The sequence below is a fragment of the Giraffa tippelskirchi genome, chromosome Y (genome assembly GCF_054371585.1).
Source record: "Giraffa tippelskirchi isolate mGirTip1 chromosome Y, T2T-mGirTip1v1.2.pri, whole genome shotgun sequence".
NCBI lineage: Eukaryota > Metazoa > Chordata > Mammalia > Artiodactyla > Giraffidae > Giraffa > Giraffa tippelskirchi.
In genome coordinates this window covers 8,923,325-8,943,489 of record NC_137290.1, presented here as the reverse complement: position 1 = coordinate 8,943,489, position 20,165 = coordinate 8,923,325, and the positions used below count along the sequence as shown (strand labels likewise).

General features: G+C 44.6%; 1 protein-coding gene and 1 non-coding gene across 23 annotated transcripts; both read left to right on the top strand.

Moving 5' to 3' along the window:
- Positions 1-215: 215 nt before the first annotated feature.
- LOC145537641 (ubiquitin-like modifier-activating enzyme 1) lies at positions 216-17,703 on the top strand. Of its 22 annotated transcripts, none has more exons than XM_081568437.1 (26): positions 216-298; positions 790-974; positions 2,732-2,790; positions 2,892-3,060; positions 3,154-3,288; positions 3,920-4,026; positions 4,237-4,327; positions 4,434-4,566; positions 6,884-6,981; positions 7,084-7,230; positions 7,359-7,535; positions 7,638-7,742; positions 7,833-7,913; positions 8,281-8,436; positions 10,276-10,441; positions 10,561-10,757; positions 12,358-12,422; positions 12,796-12,991; positions 13,915-13,989; positions 14,103-14,289; positions 15,951-16,039; positions 16,267-16,359; positions 16,485-16,676; positions 16,945-17,046; positions 17,153-17,253; positions 17,412-17,703. In XM_081568437.1, exons 3-26 carry the CDS (start codon positions 2,735-2,737, stop codon positions 17,545-17,547), a joined length of 3,054 nt encoding a protein of 1,017 aa, XP_081424563.1. In that variant the 5' UTR covers positions 216-298; positions 790-974; positions 2,732-2,734; the 3' UTR covers positions 17,548-17,703. The 22 variants fall into 22 exon arrangements, with proteins under 22 accessions (XP_081424563.1, XP_081424561.1, XP_081424558.1 ...); XM_081568435.1 differs by having other exon boundaries at positions 216-339; XM_081568432.1 differs by having other exon boundaries at positions 216-339; positions 12,796-12,994.
- On the top strand, positions 6,450-6,522 carry TRNAW-CCA (transfer RNA tryptophan (anticodon CCA)). The gene has a single exon. It is a non-coding gene; the product is annotated as a tRNA-Trp (tRNA).
- Positions 17,704-20,165: the final 2,462 nt, after the last annotated feature.

Genomic DNA, 20,165 nt, shown 5'->3' with positions numbered 1-20,165 from the left:
ACCTTGTACCAATTTTAAAATGGCAAACCACTCCAATATTATTTCCAGGAGAATTCCATGGACAGAGCAGCCTGTGGGACTACAAGCTCTGGAGTCACAAAGAGGAGGAAACGACTGAGCTATCAACACTAGTGCATGCAGCCACCAGAGGGAGCTATCTTCCCCTTTCCTGCAGCATACGTAATGACGTGTCTAATGCGGCTGACGTCAGCCGTGATTCACCAGTTGGCGAGACAGAGAGGAAGAGCAAGCTTTCCGCGATAAGCCTAGTGGCCACCATTTTGTCTCTGCGTTGGAGGTAAAAAGGTGTATCAGTGAAAGGGGCAGCAGGGAGAGCAGGTAAGGCTGAGGCTGCAGCAACTATCTGTTAGTTAGTCGGCGGGGAAGGAAGAGTAAAAAGAGTGCTTTGGCTGGGTTTGGCTTCTGCTACACGTGGAGTAGCCGGCGGAGCCACGTGGCGAGCTGGCATTGGTAACAGATGGCTTTTGTCTGCTGCTCTCCTCTGGTAGCACTTTCGGGCAGCGATTTTTAGCCAGCTTTTTTCGGAAGGGTTTTGGGGAGCTCTTGGGATTCAGGAGAAGAAGGGGACGACAGAGGATGAGGTGGTTGGATGGCATCACCGACTCAGTGGAAATGGCTTCGGGTGGACTCCGGGAGTTGGTGATGGACAGGGAGGCGTGGCGTGCTGCGGTTGATGGGGTAGGAAGGAGTCGGACACGACTGAGCGACCGGACTGAACTGCTGCTGCTGCGTCGCTTCAGTCGTGTCCGACTCTGTGCGACCCCATAGACGGCAGCCCACCAGGCTCCGCCGTCCGTGGGATTCTCTAGGCAAGAACACTGGAGTGGGTCGCCATTTCCTTCTCCAATGCGTGAAAGTGAAAAGTGAAAGTGAAGTCGCTCAGTCGTGTCCGACTCTTCGCGACCCCACTGGACTGCAGCCCAGCAGGCTCTTCTGTCCATGGGATTTTCCAGGCAAGAGTACTGGAGTGGGGTGCCATTGCCTTCTCCCGAACTGAACTGGGATACCCTAAACTGAGTTTAAGGGGCCGTGTAAGTGCTGGTGCAAGGGCATAACAGCCAAGTGCAGGGTGGATGTTACCCTTTCTTCCCTTGGGTTCCAAAATCGCACCTCAGGGCTCCAGAGGCCCCGATTTCTGCCTTTAGAGGCTCAGGTCCACATGTCTAGTCAAAAATCTCACTGCCTAGTATCTTACAGCACCAGGCTCAGAATTGCTAGGCATATATTCCTATGAAGACCTTAAATCAAAATTAGTACCTTCACAGCTTCCAGGAGGAACCCAAGCCTGGGCCCGGTGTGTTTACCCTTCAGTTCCCTCAAAGAGACTTTTCTCGAACATCTTTGCTGACACACCATTTCACTCACTCGTTTTCTCCTCCTAGCAACCTTGCAGAGATTAAAACAAAGTACAAGACCAGTGAATACTACTGACCCTAACTAACCCCTGCTGAGAGACCCCGTCCACACAGCTCACCTTCATTGTAATCTCTTATCACAGAGATCACTCTGGACCCAGTATTTCCAGTTAAAATACAATCTTTTTTTAGCATGTCAGTTTAAAGACCTTTCATTTCTACATCTCCTTTAAGCAATGTTCCTAAGGCCAAGATTTCTGCTTAGCGGCCCAGCTCCACAAACTCCACTTTAGCATTTCCATAAGGAAACACCTCTGAATCCAATATTGTTGTTCACTAATATGCTTTACTCCTAAGCCATTATCTGCTGTTGGAGAATACCCAGGTTTTTCATTGTGGCACAGTTCTTTTCAAATAATCCCAGGTATCATCCCTCAGAACCCCCTAAGAGATAAGACACCAGGCAGAAATTCTTTGGATATATACTCCTTCAGACATCCTTCCCCAGTTCTTCCCCAATTCCCCCCATTTCTGTGGCAGCATCTGATAACACCCTTGCAGATTTTGGTCCTAATCATCCCTGGTAGAGGATCATCTTCCCAGTCTTGCTGGTGCTCTATCTGTGCATTCGAAAAATAGCTAATTTTCTAGCTTTTTAAAAAATCCTGTTACTCCACATCTTACCTTATACTACACCCTGAGGGCCTTGGGAGGCCCCCAGCATCCTCATTCAGAAGCTGCAAGTCTTCACTTGTGGTCTCATTGGCCCATAGAGCATTATCATATCCCCTACTCCAACAGCCTTACATCAGCCTGCATCCCCTGCTCAGCATCTATTCAGCCTGCCTGAAACCCAGGCAGACGTTGTGATCTAGCCGGGGTGTGGTCCTGAGTCTTCAGTCTGTTACTTCCTGAAACTCTTTTCTCTTCCTAGGGAATGTCAGCTGTCTGAGCTCGGCTTTCTGTTTCCTTCCTCTCAGTGGCTTTAGTACCTAGCATGTTTTCATTCTTCTTTTCTTAAAATGAGATTATTAGTACTAAACCCCTTCTCTCCCTTAGAGTTACCATTAACAAAAAGAAAAGTCTGCCAACATCTGGCTCATCTCTGACCCTTTTTCTAAAGATGCCCAGCTTGCCACTGTCGAAACAATGCATGTCTGGACCTGATTCAAAACCAAGTCCTGATTTCTCCTCTGCTTGTTCTGTGATGTCCACAGAGCCATCAGGATCAGCCAGTGTCTCTAACATAAATCTTGGAGGTGGGATGGTGTTGTAGTTGGTGGTTGAGTAGCAGTATCTCTGTTATTTAAGCCCTTATTTTATCTTGCTGAAACTTTTTTTCCCTCCATTCCTAGGAAATGCCAAAGAAGTGCAGTGAAACAGACACTGATGAGGGTCTTTACTCTCGACAGTTGTAAGTGTGCCTAAACCTGGGTATATGAAGCAGCAGAGGGACATAGAAGACAAAGGAGGGTGGGCCAAGCCCTGACCCAGAGTCTTCTTCAAACCTGGCAGATATGTCCTCGGCCACGAGGCTATGAAGCATCTCCAAGCATCCAGTGTGCTGGTATCAGGCCTTCGGGGCCTAGGGGTGGAGATTGCCAAGAATATCATCCTCGGTGGTGTCAAAGCTGTCACCCTGCATGATCAGGGCACTGCTCAGTGGGCTGACCTCTCGTCCCAGGTACCCCTTCCTGACTCCCTTTCCTTGCACAGGCACCTAACTGCTTGATCTCTGCATTCACTTCACTTTGTTCCTTTCTGTACCTTCTTCTAGTTCTGCCTGCGAGAGGAGGACATTGGTAAGAACCGGGCTGAAGCCTCACAGTCCCGCCTTGCTGAACTCAACCGCTATGTGCTAGTCAGCACCTACTCTGGGGCCCTTGTTGAAGACTTCCTTAGTGATTTCCAGGTATCTGCAGCATCAACCTGCCTCACTTTTCTCAGATCCATTTTCTAGTTTGTTCACTATTTTTTTTTTCAATGGATTGGGCCTGTGGGTGCTGATACACTGCCTGGGGTTTCCCAGAGAACTTGGGTACTGGGTACCCATCTACCCTTGTTGTAGTGGTAGAAACGTACCCTTGTGATTAGGGAGGAACATTTGGACAATGATTCTTTCCACATCATTGCTGAACAGGGTTAGCTTTGTCCTATTTTGTTTAGTCTGAAAATGGAAACTAATGAAAGCGTAGGATTGGGGGTGAAATGCCAACTTTTACAGAGTATGTAAAAGGGCACGCATGGTTGTAGGAAGGTAGGAGTGGGTGTTTGCTTTTCAAAAAAGTGAATTAGTTGGTCTTCACATTCTGTCCCACTACTACCTCTTTACTTTTCTTGTCATAGTCTGGGAATTCATATTCATCTTGAGATTTCGCCCTCACTGAGTGTGATACGTGTATTTTATATTTGTAGAACAGGTCAGAACTAGTAAGCCTGAGCCCTGAACATCTGGCAGTTCCTGACCTGCCTTTCTCCTTTATTTTCTTACTCCCCTTCCTCAGTGCCAGTCCTTTTTGCAGTGAGCTTCTTTCTTGTTACAGGTGGTGGTCCTTACCAACTCTCCTTTGGAGGACCAGCTGCAGGTGGGTGAGTTCTGTCACAGACACGGAATCAAGCTGGTGGTAGCAGACACTCGAGGTCTTTTTGGGTGAGTGCCTGCTTCTCCCTTTATCCTAACTCCTTCCTAGCCCAGGCCCAAACCCTCTGGCTCTCAGTGCCCTAATGATTCTCTTAAGGAAACCAGGTGTGCAGGTCTGCATGTCCACCTCTGCCCATACAGCGTAAGCACTGTCTGATTACCAGCATGATGCCTCAATACCCAGGTTCCTGGTCTCAGTCTTGTTTTCTCCTTTTACAGGCAATTGTTCTGTGACTTTGGAGAGGAAATGATCCTCACAGATTCCAATGGGGAACAGCCTCTCAGTGCTATGGTTTCTATGGTTACCAAGGTATGGAGTCTGGCCCCAGGATGGTATGTTTGTAGCCGTGGTCCTTGTGTATGCTCCTGGTACCCTGATCTACATATGAGGTTTTCTTTACTTCTCTTCCAACCAGGGCAACCCTGGTGTTGTCACTTGCCTGGATGAAGCCCGACATGGATTTGAGAGCGGTGACTTTGTCTCCTTTACAGAAATTCAGGGCATGAATGAACTCAACGGCATCTGTCCACTAGAGATCAAAGTGCTGGGTATGCTAAGCCTGGGGTCAAGAAGTGATTACCTAGAGCAAAAGGAGAATTGTCCCTGTGGTCATACAGACGTGTGCTGAATTATATATACCACACGCCAAGGGGAGATAAGTCTCTAATCTCTCACCTGGGATTTATAATACAGGTATCCAAGTAGCCTTAGTTGAGAACTGTGAACTGAACCTAGAAGCAGAATAGATTAATACCACTAGCGTTTGATTCCATCTGGCTCATTGATTGCACCTCTCTTTTTTTTTTTCTTTAACTTTCAGACTGTATAAAAGTAAGTTCTGCATTGACTTTTCCAAGTAATACTTCATCACTGCACACACACAACAAAATATTTGCAATTTCATACATGTCATAAAGTTCTTCAAGCATGAAAAAGCTCGAAGAGCATTTTTATTTTATAATGCTCAAATTAAAATTATTTGATTCTGTTTGACAGTTACATGTTCTCTAGGTTTACATGTGCATCCAGTGTCGTTTTGCTTCCGCCCAAGCGCTTTATCTTATGTTGTATTTTAGTGGTGACTCTTCTTGCTTTTTGATGTTTGAAATTGTCTTTCTTTCAGAATGCTTGATTTTGAAAAACAATTTTTTGCAGAGTGTAGCATTCTAAAAATGTGGTTCTGTTCTTTCTTGCCTGTTTTCCCTGCAAAGTCTCCTGTTCTTTTCGTTGTTCCTTTGTCTTTAATGTGCTTATATTTTCTGTCACTGATCTTCAGCAATGTATTGATTATGATACACCTGAATGTAATTTTGCACTTATGATAGACCTTTGTGTAATTTTCTCCATGTTTCCTTTGTGATTTATCAAATTTATATTAACTCTGAGTTCATAGCTTTATCAGATTTGGAAAATTTCTGTGTCCTCCCCACCCCTGTTTCCTTGGTCAAAATACTACTTTCTCAGCTCACTCCCCACTCCATCATCTTGTTGCAGATCTCCAATTGCACGTATTTTAAGCCACATTACTTTTTTGGTTTTTCTACCCCCCTCTTTGTTGTATTGCGGATAATTTCTCCTACCGTGTCAAATCTACTACTTGTTTCTTGTGTGTTAATTTGGCAAACATACCAAGTATATAAAGTCAGTGCACACACGCATGCATGCATGCACGCTAAGTCACTGAAGTTGTGTCCAAGTCTTTGCCTCGCTACAGACCATAGTCTGCCAGGTTCCTTTGTCCATGGGATTCTGCAGGCAAGAACACTGGAGTGGGATAGCCTTTCCTTCTCCAGGGGATCTTCCCAACCCAGGGATCCAACCTGGAACTCTTTTAACATCTTCTGCATTAGCAGGCAGGTTCTTTACAACAACAACCCCTGTCAAGTCATAAAAACATTTCATACGTCAGTGGAGTTCTCAGTAATCATAAATTAAGTAAAGAGTGATTTGGAAGATAGAAAAAAACACAAGCTGCTTCAAGTGAAAAAAAATACATGGAATTTAATGAATCCCAACAAAGGCATGAGCAGAAAAATGTTTTTTAAAGATATAATGCTTCACAGTTTACAGACTTGATGAAAACTAAAGCCAGAGACCCATAATCTGGAAATTTTTGATGGAAGCAACATAATTGTGGATTTTAGAGTTGTCAAGCTACATTTTCTTGTTTTCATAAGTTTTGAGCTTATCTCGTTGATGTTGGATCCTGTAAGAGCTCGCTGCTTTTTCTTCAGAGTGACAATTTAGACATCGAGTAGCTATGGTATTGAAGAAGTCAGGATTGTGGAGTTTTTTGTTTGTTAGTTTTTAATGAAAGTATTTTTAATTGAAGTGCAGTTGACTTAGCATCTTTTGTGTTGGTTTCTGTTTTATAGGAAAGTGATTTAGTTGTATATATATTCTTTTATGTATTCTTTTCCATTATAGTGCTTCCCTGGTGGCTCAGAGGTTAAAGCGTCTGCCTCCAATGTAGGAGACCCGGGTTCGATCCCTGGGTCAGGGAAGATCCCCTGGAGAAGGAAATGGCAAACCACTCCAGTATTCTTGCCTGGAGAATCCCACAGACGGAGAAGCCTGGTGGGCTACAGTCCACGGGGTCGCAAAGAGTCGGACACGACTGAGCGACTTCCCTTTCTTTTCTTTCTTTCTTTCTTTCTTTCCATTATAGTTTATCACAGGGTATTGAATATGGTTTATCTCTCCTGGGTATAATAGTTTGCATCTGCTAATCCCATTTCCAATCCAAGGTAGAGGTAGGTGGCGAAGAGTGAGAGTGGGAGGTTTTGCCATTCTGGTTTTGATAGACCTGTTGATCTTGGGATGGTGTGAATTGACAGATAAGCCTTCATGCTTTTTATCCTCTAGGTCCCTACACCTTTAGTATCTGTGATACTTCAAATTTCTCTGATTATATCCGTGGAGGCATTGTCAGTCAGGTCAAAATACCTAAGAAGATAAGCTTTGTGAGTATGTATGGGAGGGTATACTGTAGGGTTCCAGGTATGTTTTCTTTTGTTTCATTTTGCTTTTCTAGTTCTGATGTGCTATTCTCTGTTCTCCACCAGAAATCCTTGCTCAACTCACTGGCAGAGCCAGACTTTGTGATAACAGATATTGCCGAGTATTCTCGCTCTGCTCAACTGCACATTGGTTTCCAGGCCTTGCACCAGTTCTGTGCTCGGCATGGCCGGCCCCCTCGGCCCCACAGTGAGGTAGGTGGGTGATCAAGCCAGCCTGGGTCCTTGCACCAAAGCTCCGCCATTACTTCTTCCATCTCTTTACTTTTTCTCCCTCTCCCCACAGTGGCATGACTGAGCCTTTGTTTCTTGTGTCCTACCAGGAGGATGCAACAGAACTGGTGGTCCTAGCAGAGGCTGTGAGTGCTCAAGCCCCGCCAGCAGTGCAGCAAGACAGTTTGCGTGAAGACCTCATCAGGAAGCTGGCTTACGTGGCTGCTGGGGATCTAGCACCCATGAACGCCTTCATTGGGGGCCTGGCTGCTCAGGAGGTTATGAAGGTAGGTGTGGTGGGAGTGGGCCAGGTTTCTTCCTGACTCTGCTACTTGCTGTCAGGCTATGATTAGCCAGGGATCACTTCCCCTTTCTTACCTCCTCTTCAGGCCTGCTCTGGAAAGTTCATGCCTATTATGCAGTGGCTGTACTTTGATGCCCTTGAGTGTCTCCCTGAGGACCAAGAGGCTCTCACAGAGGACAAATGCCTTCCAGTACGTGATGGGGGCCCACAGAGAAGGTATTACTTTTGTCCTCTCTAATGGACCTTTTCTCTAATCCTCTCCTCCCTTCACATGACGCAGTGCCAGAACCGTTACGATGGGCAAGTGGCTGTATTTGGCTCCAGCCTGCAAGAGAAGCTGGGAAAGCAGAGATACTTCTTGGTGAGAATGCCTGTTGGGCAAAAGCTACTTTTATTTATTCTAGCTCTGGCCACCTCTTCTGGAGTCTCCCCTTGCCTTAGAAGGGAGGGTGTTTGATTGTACTATCATCTCTTCTGTTTACTGTTGTTGTGTTTTTGTTTTGTTTTGTTTTGTTTTGTTTTGTTTTCATACCATGTCCTTGATTCCTGGTCTTCTGCCTTTTTCCTGATGAGCATGCATTTTTATGCTCCTGGGCCTTAAATATGCAGTCTTAGATTCTGTTAACCAACCTCTCTTACAGTCTCCAGGAAGAATAAGGACTGAGGGGTGGCTTTGTTACCCAAGGCCCCCTAACCATTACCTCTCTCTCTTCTTGACTGCCTTTCAGGTGGGTGCAGGGGGCATTGGCTGTGAGCTGCTCAAGAACTTTGCCATGATTGGCCTCGGCTGTGGGGATGGTGGGTCAATCACAGTTACAGACATGGACGTCGTTGAGAAGTCAAATCTGAACCGACAGTTTCTGTTCCGTCCTTGGGATGTCACGGTGAGTGAGATGGACAGGGTTAAGTTGTTGAGTTTTTCTCCTTTTTCTTGTTATCCATCATACTGACTTAGGTCTTTTGTGTTTCCCCCTTTCCTTCAGCTCTTCCCTTAATTTTTCTCTACAGTTCAGTTTTTCAGCAGGTATTCACTGAGTACTTATATCTTGCATTTGCCATTTTACATCTCTCCCTACTCTTTTTTTCCTTTGATTTTTAGTTACTGCTTATGTGAGATTACAGAAGCTAGGTTATAGAGGAAAGTCTTTTGTTAAAGTCAGGGTTATTTTTTGCCTGCTCGGTGTCTGCCTTTCATTTTATCATGCAGGTGCTAGGCTCTACTTTGATAGTTGAGATATATAAGAAAGTAGAGAAGTTTCTGCTCTTCTCTGATGTGATGACATAACATTGAGAGAGTCTCAAAGTTCGGTGGAGGTAGACAGCGCTCTTTCCTCAAGTCCACAGCTGTTTTAAGACTTACGGGGATATTATTTTCTTCTTATTCTCATCTCACCAGTGGGATGGGGAACCTTCCTCTCTGCTTTTGAAAGCTGTCTGAAAAGGACACAGTGTTTTCCACATGACTAGATCAATGTATGATGGTACAGAATTGTGCATTAAAGGAGATCCTTTCAAAATGCAGTGAAAACCAGTGGATGTTGCTATGGATTCCACATTTCACCTTGCAACTACATTTGTAAACACTTGTCTACTTTTATGTATTTTTTTAAATATCACCTGAAAACTGTTACTGGAACTTTTTTTGGCAAGGCTGAATACCCCTTATGTTCTTTTAAGCAACATATACAATGCATTGACTGCAGTACTCGTGAAAATTCATCTGTCTTCTAAAACAGCTTAAGACAAATTTGCAAAACTGTTAATACAGTTGATTCCTGTCTAATATTAAAGTTTCATGTTGCAATGTTTTTCTTAACATTTGTGTTATGTAATGGAATTATCTGATTTTTAAACAGACTTATATAATTTAAACATTTCTCTGTTTAAATGTCTAATGTAGGGAATCTTGATGGCTTTGCATCACATTAAAAAAACCTTTCTAAGAGCTCTGCTTTTGCCAAGTGCTAGAGTGGATAAATAACAATAGCACAATGTATAGTTCAAACATGGGGTGAAAAATAATGTTTTGGGCTAAGGATGAAAAGCAAGATAAAGAACAAGTACCATGAGAGGATAGTTTGCAGTGTGGTAAAGAAAGTTCTCATTGGAAAGGTGGCATTTCCACAGAGAATTAAAGATAATACAGGTGAAGTGGAAGAAATCTCAGGAAAGAGTATACCACATAAAGATAGCAGCATGAGGAAAATCTCAAGGTTGAAATATTGTTTCTGTGGTTGAGAGACAGAGACAGTGGGAGATCATGGGAATAAAGAAACTCGTAAAAGTAATAGGGGCCACCTCATCTTATCCTTAGTTGAAAGTGGGAACCGATAGAAGGTTTTGAACAGACCACGAACTTGCGCTGACACGGGGTTTCAGAGGATTGTGCTTTCGGTAAACCAGAGGATCTTGGTTTTCTCGCAGTGAATGCACACCATGTGCATTCTGGGTGCTGGCAACTAAAAATAACAATGCATATTGGGTAGATAGAAGAAACAGGGGCTCGACCCATTGTCTCCTATCGTATTACTATTTTCTTTTTCAGCCCTGTTCCCAATTTGTTTCAGCCTCAGGTCTGTGGCACTTGTCATATGCCACAGGGCCCCCTGAACTAACAGTGTTGGTCTTGAGCATCATTACTTAATCAGTTTTCAGAAGAGGTCTGCACAGGTGTGTTGGGTGATTTTATACATGACAATTCTGTTTCCCCTGCCCCTAACCAGAAATTGAAGTCTGATACAGCCGCTGCAGCTGTGAGCCAGATAAATCCACACATCCGGATTATAAGCCATCAGAACCGTGTGGGCCCTGAGACAGAGCATGTATATGATGATGACTTCTTCCAAAACCTGGATGGTGTGGCCAATGCCCTGGACAATGTGGACGCCCGTAAGTGCGCTGGATGGGTGAGAACAAGGCCAGAGCCGTGTTTGTGTTTTCGGGAGGGAGTGTCATCTTCTCCTCTACTGATGTTTACCTCCCCTTCATCTGTTGACTCTTTCCCACAGGCATATACATGGACCGCCGCTGTGTTTACTACCATAAGCCACTTCTGGAGTCAGGTACACTGGGAACCAAGGGTAATGTACAAGTGGTTATCCCCTTCCTGACAGAGTCATACAGCTCCAGCCAGGACCCTCCTGAGAAGCCCATCCCCATCTGCACCCTGAAGAACTTCCCGAATGCCATCGAGCACACTTTGCAGGTGATCAGCTGTGGGGGTAGAAAGAGGTGGAACAAGACAGGCCTCTAGACAGTGCCAAGCTCTTTTTATTCCAATGATGCAAGCCTCAGTGTATATAAAATGTGCCCTCCCTTCAAATCTCCTCCCTTCACTTTAAACCTAGTACCCTAAACTTTTTGGAATGCTTTTTCTTAACATGGGAATTTTATTTTGGTAACATACAGGAAAGTATTATGTATACTATATAAAACATTTTACATAAGAAGTGTATATCTAAAAAGTGAAGATGTCTTTCTTTAGATACAGAATACAGTTTTCTTGCTAAAGAAAATCAACTTCTTAATATCAGCTCTGCTGGTTATTTAAACCTGTCTCTACTGCGTACATATTTACGACTGATGTTCTGATTTTTTGTCCAAAATACATTTAGCAACTTGTTTGTCAGACTAATTCTGTTTATGTAACGTGCATATATAAATGTATGAACATATTTGTCATCAAGATTGACAATGTAAAAGCCTCCCTTTAACTGGAACTCAGAAGCTAGCCCTAATTCCTGTCTCCTTTTCGGTCCCAAAATAACCATCATTTTACCCAAATAATTCCTAATGCAGTTTTTGAGGATGTGTCGGAAGTATGAGATTAGTCAGAAAATGAGAAGAAACAGTTGAATCTGTCACTTTTCCTTTCAGGATGAGTTTATACTTATGGACTCAGTACACAGTGTGTCTCTCTGCCTGTCCATGCCTCCCATGTCTGTGTGTGTATGTATATATTTATAGTCAGAGACAGACGGAGGGAGAGGTAGAAAGATGTGTTGGTGTGTATGTGTCTGTTTCTCTCAATATGTAAAACCTATGCAAGGTTATGTTTCCGTTACTCTGTTTCTTTCTACTAACATATAGAGAGGCCAATAAAAGAGCTTTGTGAAATGGAAATTTTACATTGAGAGTTACTCACAGGACTTTTGCAAAGCATTTACATTGGTATGTCCTTGTGACATTCAAAATAAGTTTTAAATACACACCTGTGTGCTTATTCTTTGATATTCACTCCTTGAGGTATAGACAGTAGTGATACAGACTTGTGAAAGGAGGATACAAAAGTCAAGATGTACATGAAGGTCACAAAAGTGTGGCAGAGCTGGCATTTGAATCTGGATCTCCACCAACAGGATGCCTCATATCACTGTGCCTGGGACTGTATTTATTGATCTCTTTAATTCTCAGGGGCAAAGTGCTGTTATTATTTCTCCCAAGTCCCCAGAAGATCATTGTGGAGAGATAATGCATGTTTCCTTGTTGGGGTGAACTTTTTTTTATAATTTAGGCATGACATACCTAGGGTAACGTGTTCAACCTCAGAATAAGTTTACCACAAACTTCGGCTTGTGTAGTAATCTCTGCCCAGATTAACATCATTGATTTTTAAATAGAATGGGGGTTGGGGCTTCAAAAGTTTGAGGTGTCCCATTGGGATGGCTTCATGCCTGTTTTCCCATAGCAGCCATGCTCTTCCTGTTTGCTTTATTTCCCTGATGGTCTCTCTTATGCCTGCAGAAACTTTTTGTTATCTCATTCGTTTCCTGTACCTCACGTAATGTTTTCTGCCCTGTCTGCAGTGGGCTCGGGATGAGTTTGAACGTCTCTTCAAGAAGCCAGCAGAAAATGTCAACCAATACCTTACGTGAGCACTTTGGTCCAAATGCCTCCTCACCCTGTCTCTGGCCCATCAAAGCACTCTGTAACTTCTTAACAGTTAGGAGCTACTGTACTTTTTTTTTTTTTTTTTTTTTTTTTAGGGGGCTTGGGGGACACACCAAGAATCACACAGTAGTACGTGGACACTTAGTTCCCCAGTCAGGGATTGAATCCATACCCTCTGTGGTGGAAGCACAGTTAGAGGACCACCAGGGAATTCCCTGGTCTACTTTCTGAATAAATTAATGGTTGCTTGGGCCTTATACCTTTGGAAGTCAGGACTGACTTTCCACAGACATAAGCTTACTCCTGGGATCACTGTGTAATTCTGCATTGGTTTCCCCTCTGATTCTTGATAGAGACCCCAAGTTTGTGGAACGAACGCTGCGCCTGACAGGCACCCAACCTCTGGAGGTGCTGAAGGATGTGCAGCGCAGCTTAGTGCTGCAACGGCCACAATCATGGGCTGACTGTGTGACCTGGGCGTACTACCACTGGCATACCCAGTACTCCAACAGCATCAGACAGCTGCTGCACAACTTTCCTCCTAACCAGGTAGTAACACAGTTGCAGGGACCATTTGTCAACAGGTTTACCGGAAACAGTCTGCCCCAGCGTTTTATAATTTTTTTAAATTTATTTTTAAATGGATGATAGTTGCTTTACACTATTGTGTTGGCTTCCGCTATGCTTTTGACATGATTCATTCCAGTTAATCCCGCTGTGGCAAGCTCAGCAAGGCTTTGAGAGCTCTTAGAATGATTAAGCAAGTGATTTTTGAGGTCAAAGACTCCCACCCTTCTTCTCTAATCCACAGTCACTCTTTCCTCTAGCCGTCAGATACTTGGTTATCAGTTTCCCTTAGACATAGGATGTGTCATTGCAGAAATACCAGTCAAGACTGTCAAAAGTGTAGAAGAAAAAAGTCAGGGTAAATGGCATAGAATCTAGCTGTGTTCTCTTGGAACAAGTTATGCAGTTCCTCTCTTCACCTCGGTATCCTCATCATGGAATTAGGCATAGTGATTCCTAATTTCATGAGAGTTTTATGAAGGTTAATTGCTATTTAATAGTAAATTGTTAGTACACTGCCCAGTGGGCTTCCCTGGTGGCTCAGTGGTAAAGAATCTGCCTGCAGTGCAGGAGACTCTGGCTTCAATCCCTGCGTCGGGAAGATCCCCTGGAGAAGGGAATGGCTACTCATGCCAGTATTCTTGTCTGGAAACTCCCATGGACAGAGGAGCCTGGCATGCTGCAGTCCATGGGGTCACAAAGAGTTGGACATGACGTAGTGTCTGAACAGTAAGAACAAAGTGGCTGGCTGTCCATAAAAGGTTCATAAATATCTCTCTATCTGGCAGAAAGTGAGTGTCAAAGGATAGTGAGTTGGGCCTTCCAGGACTGAAAATGAGGAGTCACGGTTATGAGAGAGGCTTCTTGTGGCAGGTTCTGCTCCCCCAAATCTTTCTGTTTTCTAGCTCAAAGGTTCAGGAGCCCCTTTCTGGTCGGGGCCTAAACGCTGCCCACACCCGCTTATCTTTGATGTCAACAATGTAAGTCTACTCTCCTGGGTCTTCTGTGGTTGGGTGCAAAGTCGCTGAAGGAGGCTGAGCCTCTGTAGGGGAGTACTGATGTTCTTACCCCTCCTTACCTTGCTTTCTCTTAGCCCCTGCACCTGGACTACGTGATAGCTGCTGCCAACCTGTTTGCCCAGACCTATGGGATGGTGGGCTCTCAGGACCGGACTGCTATCACCATACTCATTCAGTCTGTGCAGTTGCCTGAGTTCACCCCAAAGTCTGGCATCAGGATCCAGGTTTCTGACCAGGCGCTGCAAACCGGTTCCTCCACTGGTGAGAGCACATTTGTTGGGCTGGAGCCACCACACCACTTCAGCCCATGTCCATGCAAGCCTCCTGTGCACTGATGTTTTGCCCCTGGCTCTTCTCTGTCATCTCCAGTCTGAGATTTATCCAGTGCCCTTTTTCCTTGCTTCTTCTGTTTCCAGTAGGGTTTGATTGAGACAAATTCTCTCTTGCACTACTTCTTTCTTCTCCTTCTCTCAGGTGGACCATGTCTTTTTTTGTGTTTTTTCTTTGTTTTGTTCTATTTTCCTCCACTACTTTTTGTGTTCTTCTGAGGTAGAAATGGATGTGATTTCTACCACTAGTCTCTCTCTGCCTGATTTCTTCCCTGGTTCGTCTTGACAGATCTCCTCATCTACATCCCTGCTTCTCTTTGATATGTATCTGTAACCTGTTATTAATCGCTGGGTATCTTTCCTCACCTCTCTCTCAAGATATTCCTCATCTCCCCATCTGTAACTGTCCCCCAACTTAAAATTCCATGTCTCCCCTACCCGTCTCGTGATCTATAAGCCCCTGTCTACATTTTATCTTCTTTGTATGTATCCCTCAATTTCTTCCCTTGTATATCTCTCCCCTCCTCATATATCTCTTGCAGTTTCGGTCGAAATAGCTACTCTCACCGACTCCTCTTTAAATTTCTCTTTATGCATCTCCCTACCTGTCTCCCCTTCAGATACTTTCTACTGTCTTCTTTCCTATACATTTTTTTTTTCAATCTGCACTGTTATTCTCCTCCTTCCTTCTCAGATGTGTCCTGTTTATCCCATTTCATACTACTCTCTTCTTTCCTATTGGTGCATTTCCCGGCAATATCCCTTTCTGTATCTTTTATCCCCTGGTCTCCTGTTTGCCTTTGTGGTTTCTTTCTTATCTCCACTTGGCTCTGTCTTTCTTCTTTAAAATGTCTTATATTTATGTCCTCATTGACATCCTGTGTTTTTCTTTTTTATTGTGGTAAAAAACACAAGAGATTTACCGTCTTAATCATTTTTAAATAGACTCTTAAGTAGTATTAAATACAGTTATATGGTGCAGCAGATTTCTAGAACTTAACTTGCAAATCTTCAACTCTATACCCATTAAACAGTAACACCCCAGACCTCTTCCCCTCTGCCTCTGGCAAACAATACTGTATATTCCATCTCTATGATTTTGATTTTTAGGTACCTTATGCAATATTTGCCTTTCAATCTCCGGCTAAGCATGTAGTTCTGAGTGCATTTATGCTGGTAAACTGCCAGGATTGCAAATGTTCCTTTTTTTTAGGAGGCTTAATGTTTCACTGACTGGATAGACCACATCTTTGCATCCACTCATTCATCAGTGAGCAAGTTGGGCTGCTTCCCTCGTTATTACAAATAGTATCGCTGTCTAAACCTTTCTTAGCCTCAGTCTTTTTCCCTCAGTGTCTCTAGATGTACTCAATTTTCATGACCCACACACCTGTCTACTTCTTTTTTCTTTGGGGTGTTTCTGCCTTACCTTTCCCGCTTTGTTTTACTCTTTTCCAAGGTGTCTTCCCTTTTTAAATCCTTTATCTGTGTGAACTTTCTCTGCCTTACTTTGGACTCCTGCTTTCACCTCAGACCGTGGCATGGAATCGAATATGTATCTGAGGATTGACATGTACTATCTGCTCTCTGCAGATGATAACAGCTTACAGGAGCTCAAGGCCATGCTGCCGAACCCAGAGAGACTTTCTGGGTTCAAGATGTACCCCATCAACTTTGAGAAGGTGATTAGGAGGAGGTGACTCTCAGCAGGAGAACAGGACGGGCTGAGCCATCTTTAGCTTTTGTGAGGTTTACATGCCTACCATATGGCCCAGTTATTTTGTGGTCTGGACATCTTTGGCTGGACTGGCAGGTGATGGAGGAGAATAGATGTCAGTCCATACTAGCTGAAAACCTTTTGTTCCTAATCTGCTTCCTCTATTCTTCCTCTGTCTCCACTCAACAATAGGATGATGACACGAACTTTCACATGGATTTCATTGTGGCTGCATCCAATCTCCGGGCAGAGAACTACAACATTCCCCCCGCAGACCGGCAAAAGGTAACTAAAAATTTGGATCTAACCTGGAACCCTTTCCAAATTTGAATCTGCCACATAACGACCTTTTCAGTGGCCCCTCAGCCTCTCATAACAACCACCTCTGCTCATCACATTCTGTGTCCTAGAGTAAGCTGATTGCAGGGAAGATCATCCCAGCCATTGCTACAACCACAGCAGCTATAGTTGGCCTTGTATGTCTGGAGTTGTACAAAGTGGTACAGGGACACCGACAGCTTAAGTCCTATAAGAATAGCTTCATCAACTTGGCCCTGCCCTTTTTCTGCTTCTCTGGGCCCCTTGCCCCACCCCGTCACCAGGTAAACTCTTGTTTTTATGGAAACTTTTGGTATTACGCATCAGTGAGTGATACTATATGTGTATATGAGTAGGTGGTATATGTATCTTACCCTTGGAGAACTGGCTCTAGTTTTCATCATTCTGGAGGGTTGCTTTAATTTTGTGCATCCTGTGTTCATTGTTTGAACCCGTGCACTGTGGAAGTGAAACTGGCATATTTGTGATTGAAAGAGGAGAGTAAAACCTGGGCTTCTCCTCCGATTTACCCTACTGTGCTTTATCCCACAGTTTTATAACCAAGAGTGGACACTATGGGATCGCTTTGAGGTGCAGGGGCCGCAGCCTAATGGTAAAGAGATGACCCTCAAGCAGTTCCTTGACCACTTTAAGGTAAGGCCCCCTTCTTCACTTACTACATGTAGGGTAGTGCTTGCCCTGGTTCCTGGTTTTGTCCATCCTAGTGACATGGTTGTCCCTCCTTTTTAACTATCTTCAGACAGAGCACAAATTGGAGATCACCATGCTGTCCCACGGTGTATCCACGCTCTACGCCCTTTACATGCCATCCAGCAAGCTGAAAGAACGGATGGATCAATCGTGAGTTGGGCTCCCTGGGCAGGGAGAAAGAGGTCCTGTCTGGGCTAGGAAGTAGCAGCTCTCTATGCAACTCATATTTACTGTTTTCCTTAGTTATTTGCCCCTATATGTCCTTTTCTCTTTTTCTACTTACCTGACCCTGTTATTCCTCATACTAGGGTGACAGAAATTGTGAGCCAAGTATCAAAGCGAAAGCTGGGACACCACGTGCAAACATTGGCGCTTGAGCTGTGGTGCAATAATGAGGATGGCAAAGATGTGGAGGTTCCTTATGTACGATACACCATTCGCTAATTCCTTTATGCTCCTCTTCCAAGTTTTCAGTCAACTCAGTGTTTCCATTTTCCCTATATTTCTGGCAAAAGCTGAGCCTCAAGTCCTTTGGAGAACTTGTTGTTGTGGCTTCCTGTGTTTAGTGTTGGAATTCTTAATAAAGAGGTGTTAATCCAAGTGTGCCGTATCCTTCCTTTTGCAAAGGCCTGAACCTAGTTGCCTTTGGAAGGAGCAAGTTCACATATTAATCCAAAAGGCTCCGCACTGCGCCAGCATGGAATTTGTCTTAAATCCAGGGTTATCAGATAAGATTAAATCCAGTTGTTTTGCCAGAGCTTGCTTTGCTCCATTTTCCTCCTGTCCTCTGCTTACAGACAAATAGAGACACTTGTAGGTTGGATGTAGAGCATATCTAGCCTTACCGCATGCATTATATCTGATTCAAGTTCTACTCTCTTGCAATAACAGTTTGCAAGGTGGTAGAATTTGGGTCTGGATTATGGGTCTGAATCTTGCCAGTGTGAATATTCTTTGTTTCATCTCTTGAGTGATCAGATAAAGAGTTGTTTGCAAGAAGAAAAAGATTTAATTAATACCTATAAGTGTTGCAAGTAGTACTGCACATGATACTATTTTTTTTTTTTTTGAGAATATACTTTAGCTTCTCTGTGTCCTAGAGCTTGGTCCTCTTCTAGCTTACTTGCACTCGGATGGTTTATAACCGTGCCTTTTTGCTGTGCGGGATCCTCATCTTAAGCTCTGCTCAACTGAGGTTTCATGGCCTTAAGATGTACACTTATGAAGAAATTACTGACCGGAGAAGAAAAGTCCTTGTCTGCTGTACCCTGATGCCCTCATCCCTGGGTCTCCCTGTTTCCTTCTTCGATATCAGCAGACTGGGAAAACTTAAAAGGGTTTTATCTCATAGATGAACAGTGAGAGTACACACAACCACTGCAGAGCACAGAGCACAGCAGGCACACTGACCAGACGGCTGAAGGAACGAGTGTGTTCAGCTGCCACTGTATTTCTTCCTTACCCTCTGGTACCAGCTTGGGTGCTTAAAGGTAACTACTCAAACCCTCGGTATGTCACCCAGATATGTAAGACCCTTGTTCTTACACAGCAGTTAGAAACAGCCCTCATTCCTAACTCAAACCTGGATATTGGAACTAGCTAAGCCAGTCCATGAACCAGGCAGGCCTGTCAACATCCAGGCTACTGTCTGGGCCAGCTGCAGGCCAGACACTGTGTATGTCCTTGACTCTTCATCACCACAGTATTAATCTTCCAGGTGACCTCAGTTCTTCCATAGGTTCTTTTTGTTCCCAGAAAAGCCATGGACACAATGAGCAGATTTTCTTTACCTCTGGTATCTTACTGAATGGTGGTGCTAGTTGTCGAGTTTAAATGGAGAAGTTTCTCCAGGATTGGCACTTGGGCATCCTCATTGCTCTACAGCACTGAAGACACTAACATTTATCCATGGTTTCCATCATCCTAGTGTTCGAAGGCTGCCTAGAAACTGTATTCTTCTACCTCTTTTCTCCACTCTCATAGGTCCAGATCCTCAAGCATGGCATTACGGGACTGTCTGGGCAAACAGTGCTCAGCACTACAACCCTTAAACCTCATGGGGCTGTTTAGCACTTGAAATGAGGCTACTGCTACTGATTAACTTAATGCTTCATTTTTTTGTAACTTGAAATACATACATGTAGAAAGGGGCTATTGCAATGAACAGCAAAACGTCCCTGCTCCTTGGCCTTCATCTCCCATCAACTTCTGAATCACTCAGGAGACAAACAAATTGCCAAGGACAAGACCCCAGACAAAGCAAAGAATTCACGTGAGGACTTTAAGGCCGAGGAATGGAGCATCTTCAGAAGGACCGCTATTGCCTAGTCCCTGGAACTGGATGACAGCAGGCTCTGAACTGACCCCCAGGGAGCTGACATGCCAACGCGTCTCTCACAATCCCAAGGACTCTGCAGGCAACCAGCCCACCACCCTTGCTTTCTCCTTGGTCCCTCCCTCACAGGCACACCCTGCAGAGGGGCACACACGTACACCCTACTCCTGCACCTTCCTCGCCTTTCTGCACTGCCAGGGAGGCTGGAAGTGCCTGGTGGCATGCCACACACACAGCCCGTCTCTCCTAGGATGACTATGTTTTCGCACAGACATCCTCCCTCAGCACGTCTCGCATTCCGTCTCGCATTGTGCCAGGGTGTGCCACCCTCGGGGAGGCAGGGTGCTGGCTGATGGGCTGATCCTAGGCAGCCCTGCCCAGTACCTTCCCCAGTCTCCTCCTCACGTGTGTGGAACAAATCTCCAGTGAACCTGGCTCTCTGTGCCTCTTCCTCCTTTGGGTCTCAGCCCTTGTCCGCGGGACCTTAGCCTCCTCACCATCCTGGGTCTGTCGTAGGCATGGCCAGCATTTCCGCAGGCCGGCTCACATCCCCAGAAACGGAGGGGTCCACAGGCATGGGTTTCAAAGCCCCAAGCCGCATGATTTGCTCTGGGTGACTCCTCAGACCCTCCACCCCTCTTCCCGGTCCAAACACAACAAAACAACTCGGCAGAAATGCTGAGCGTGTTTTTGCCTTTTGGTCTAATTGCATATTTCTGGAGTCACG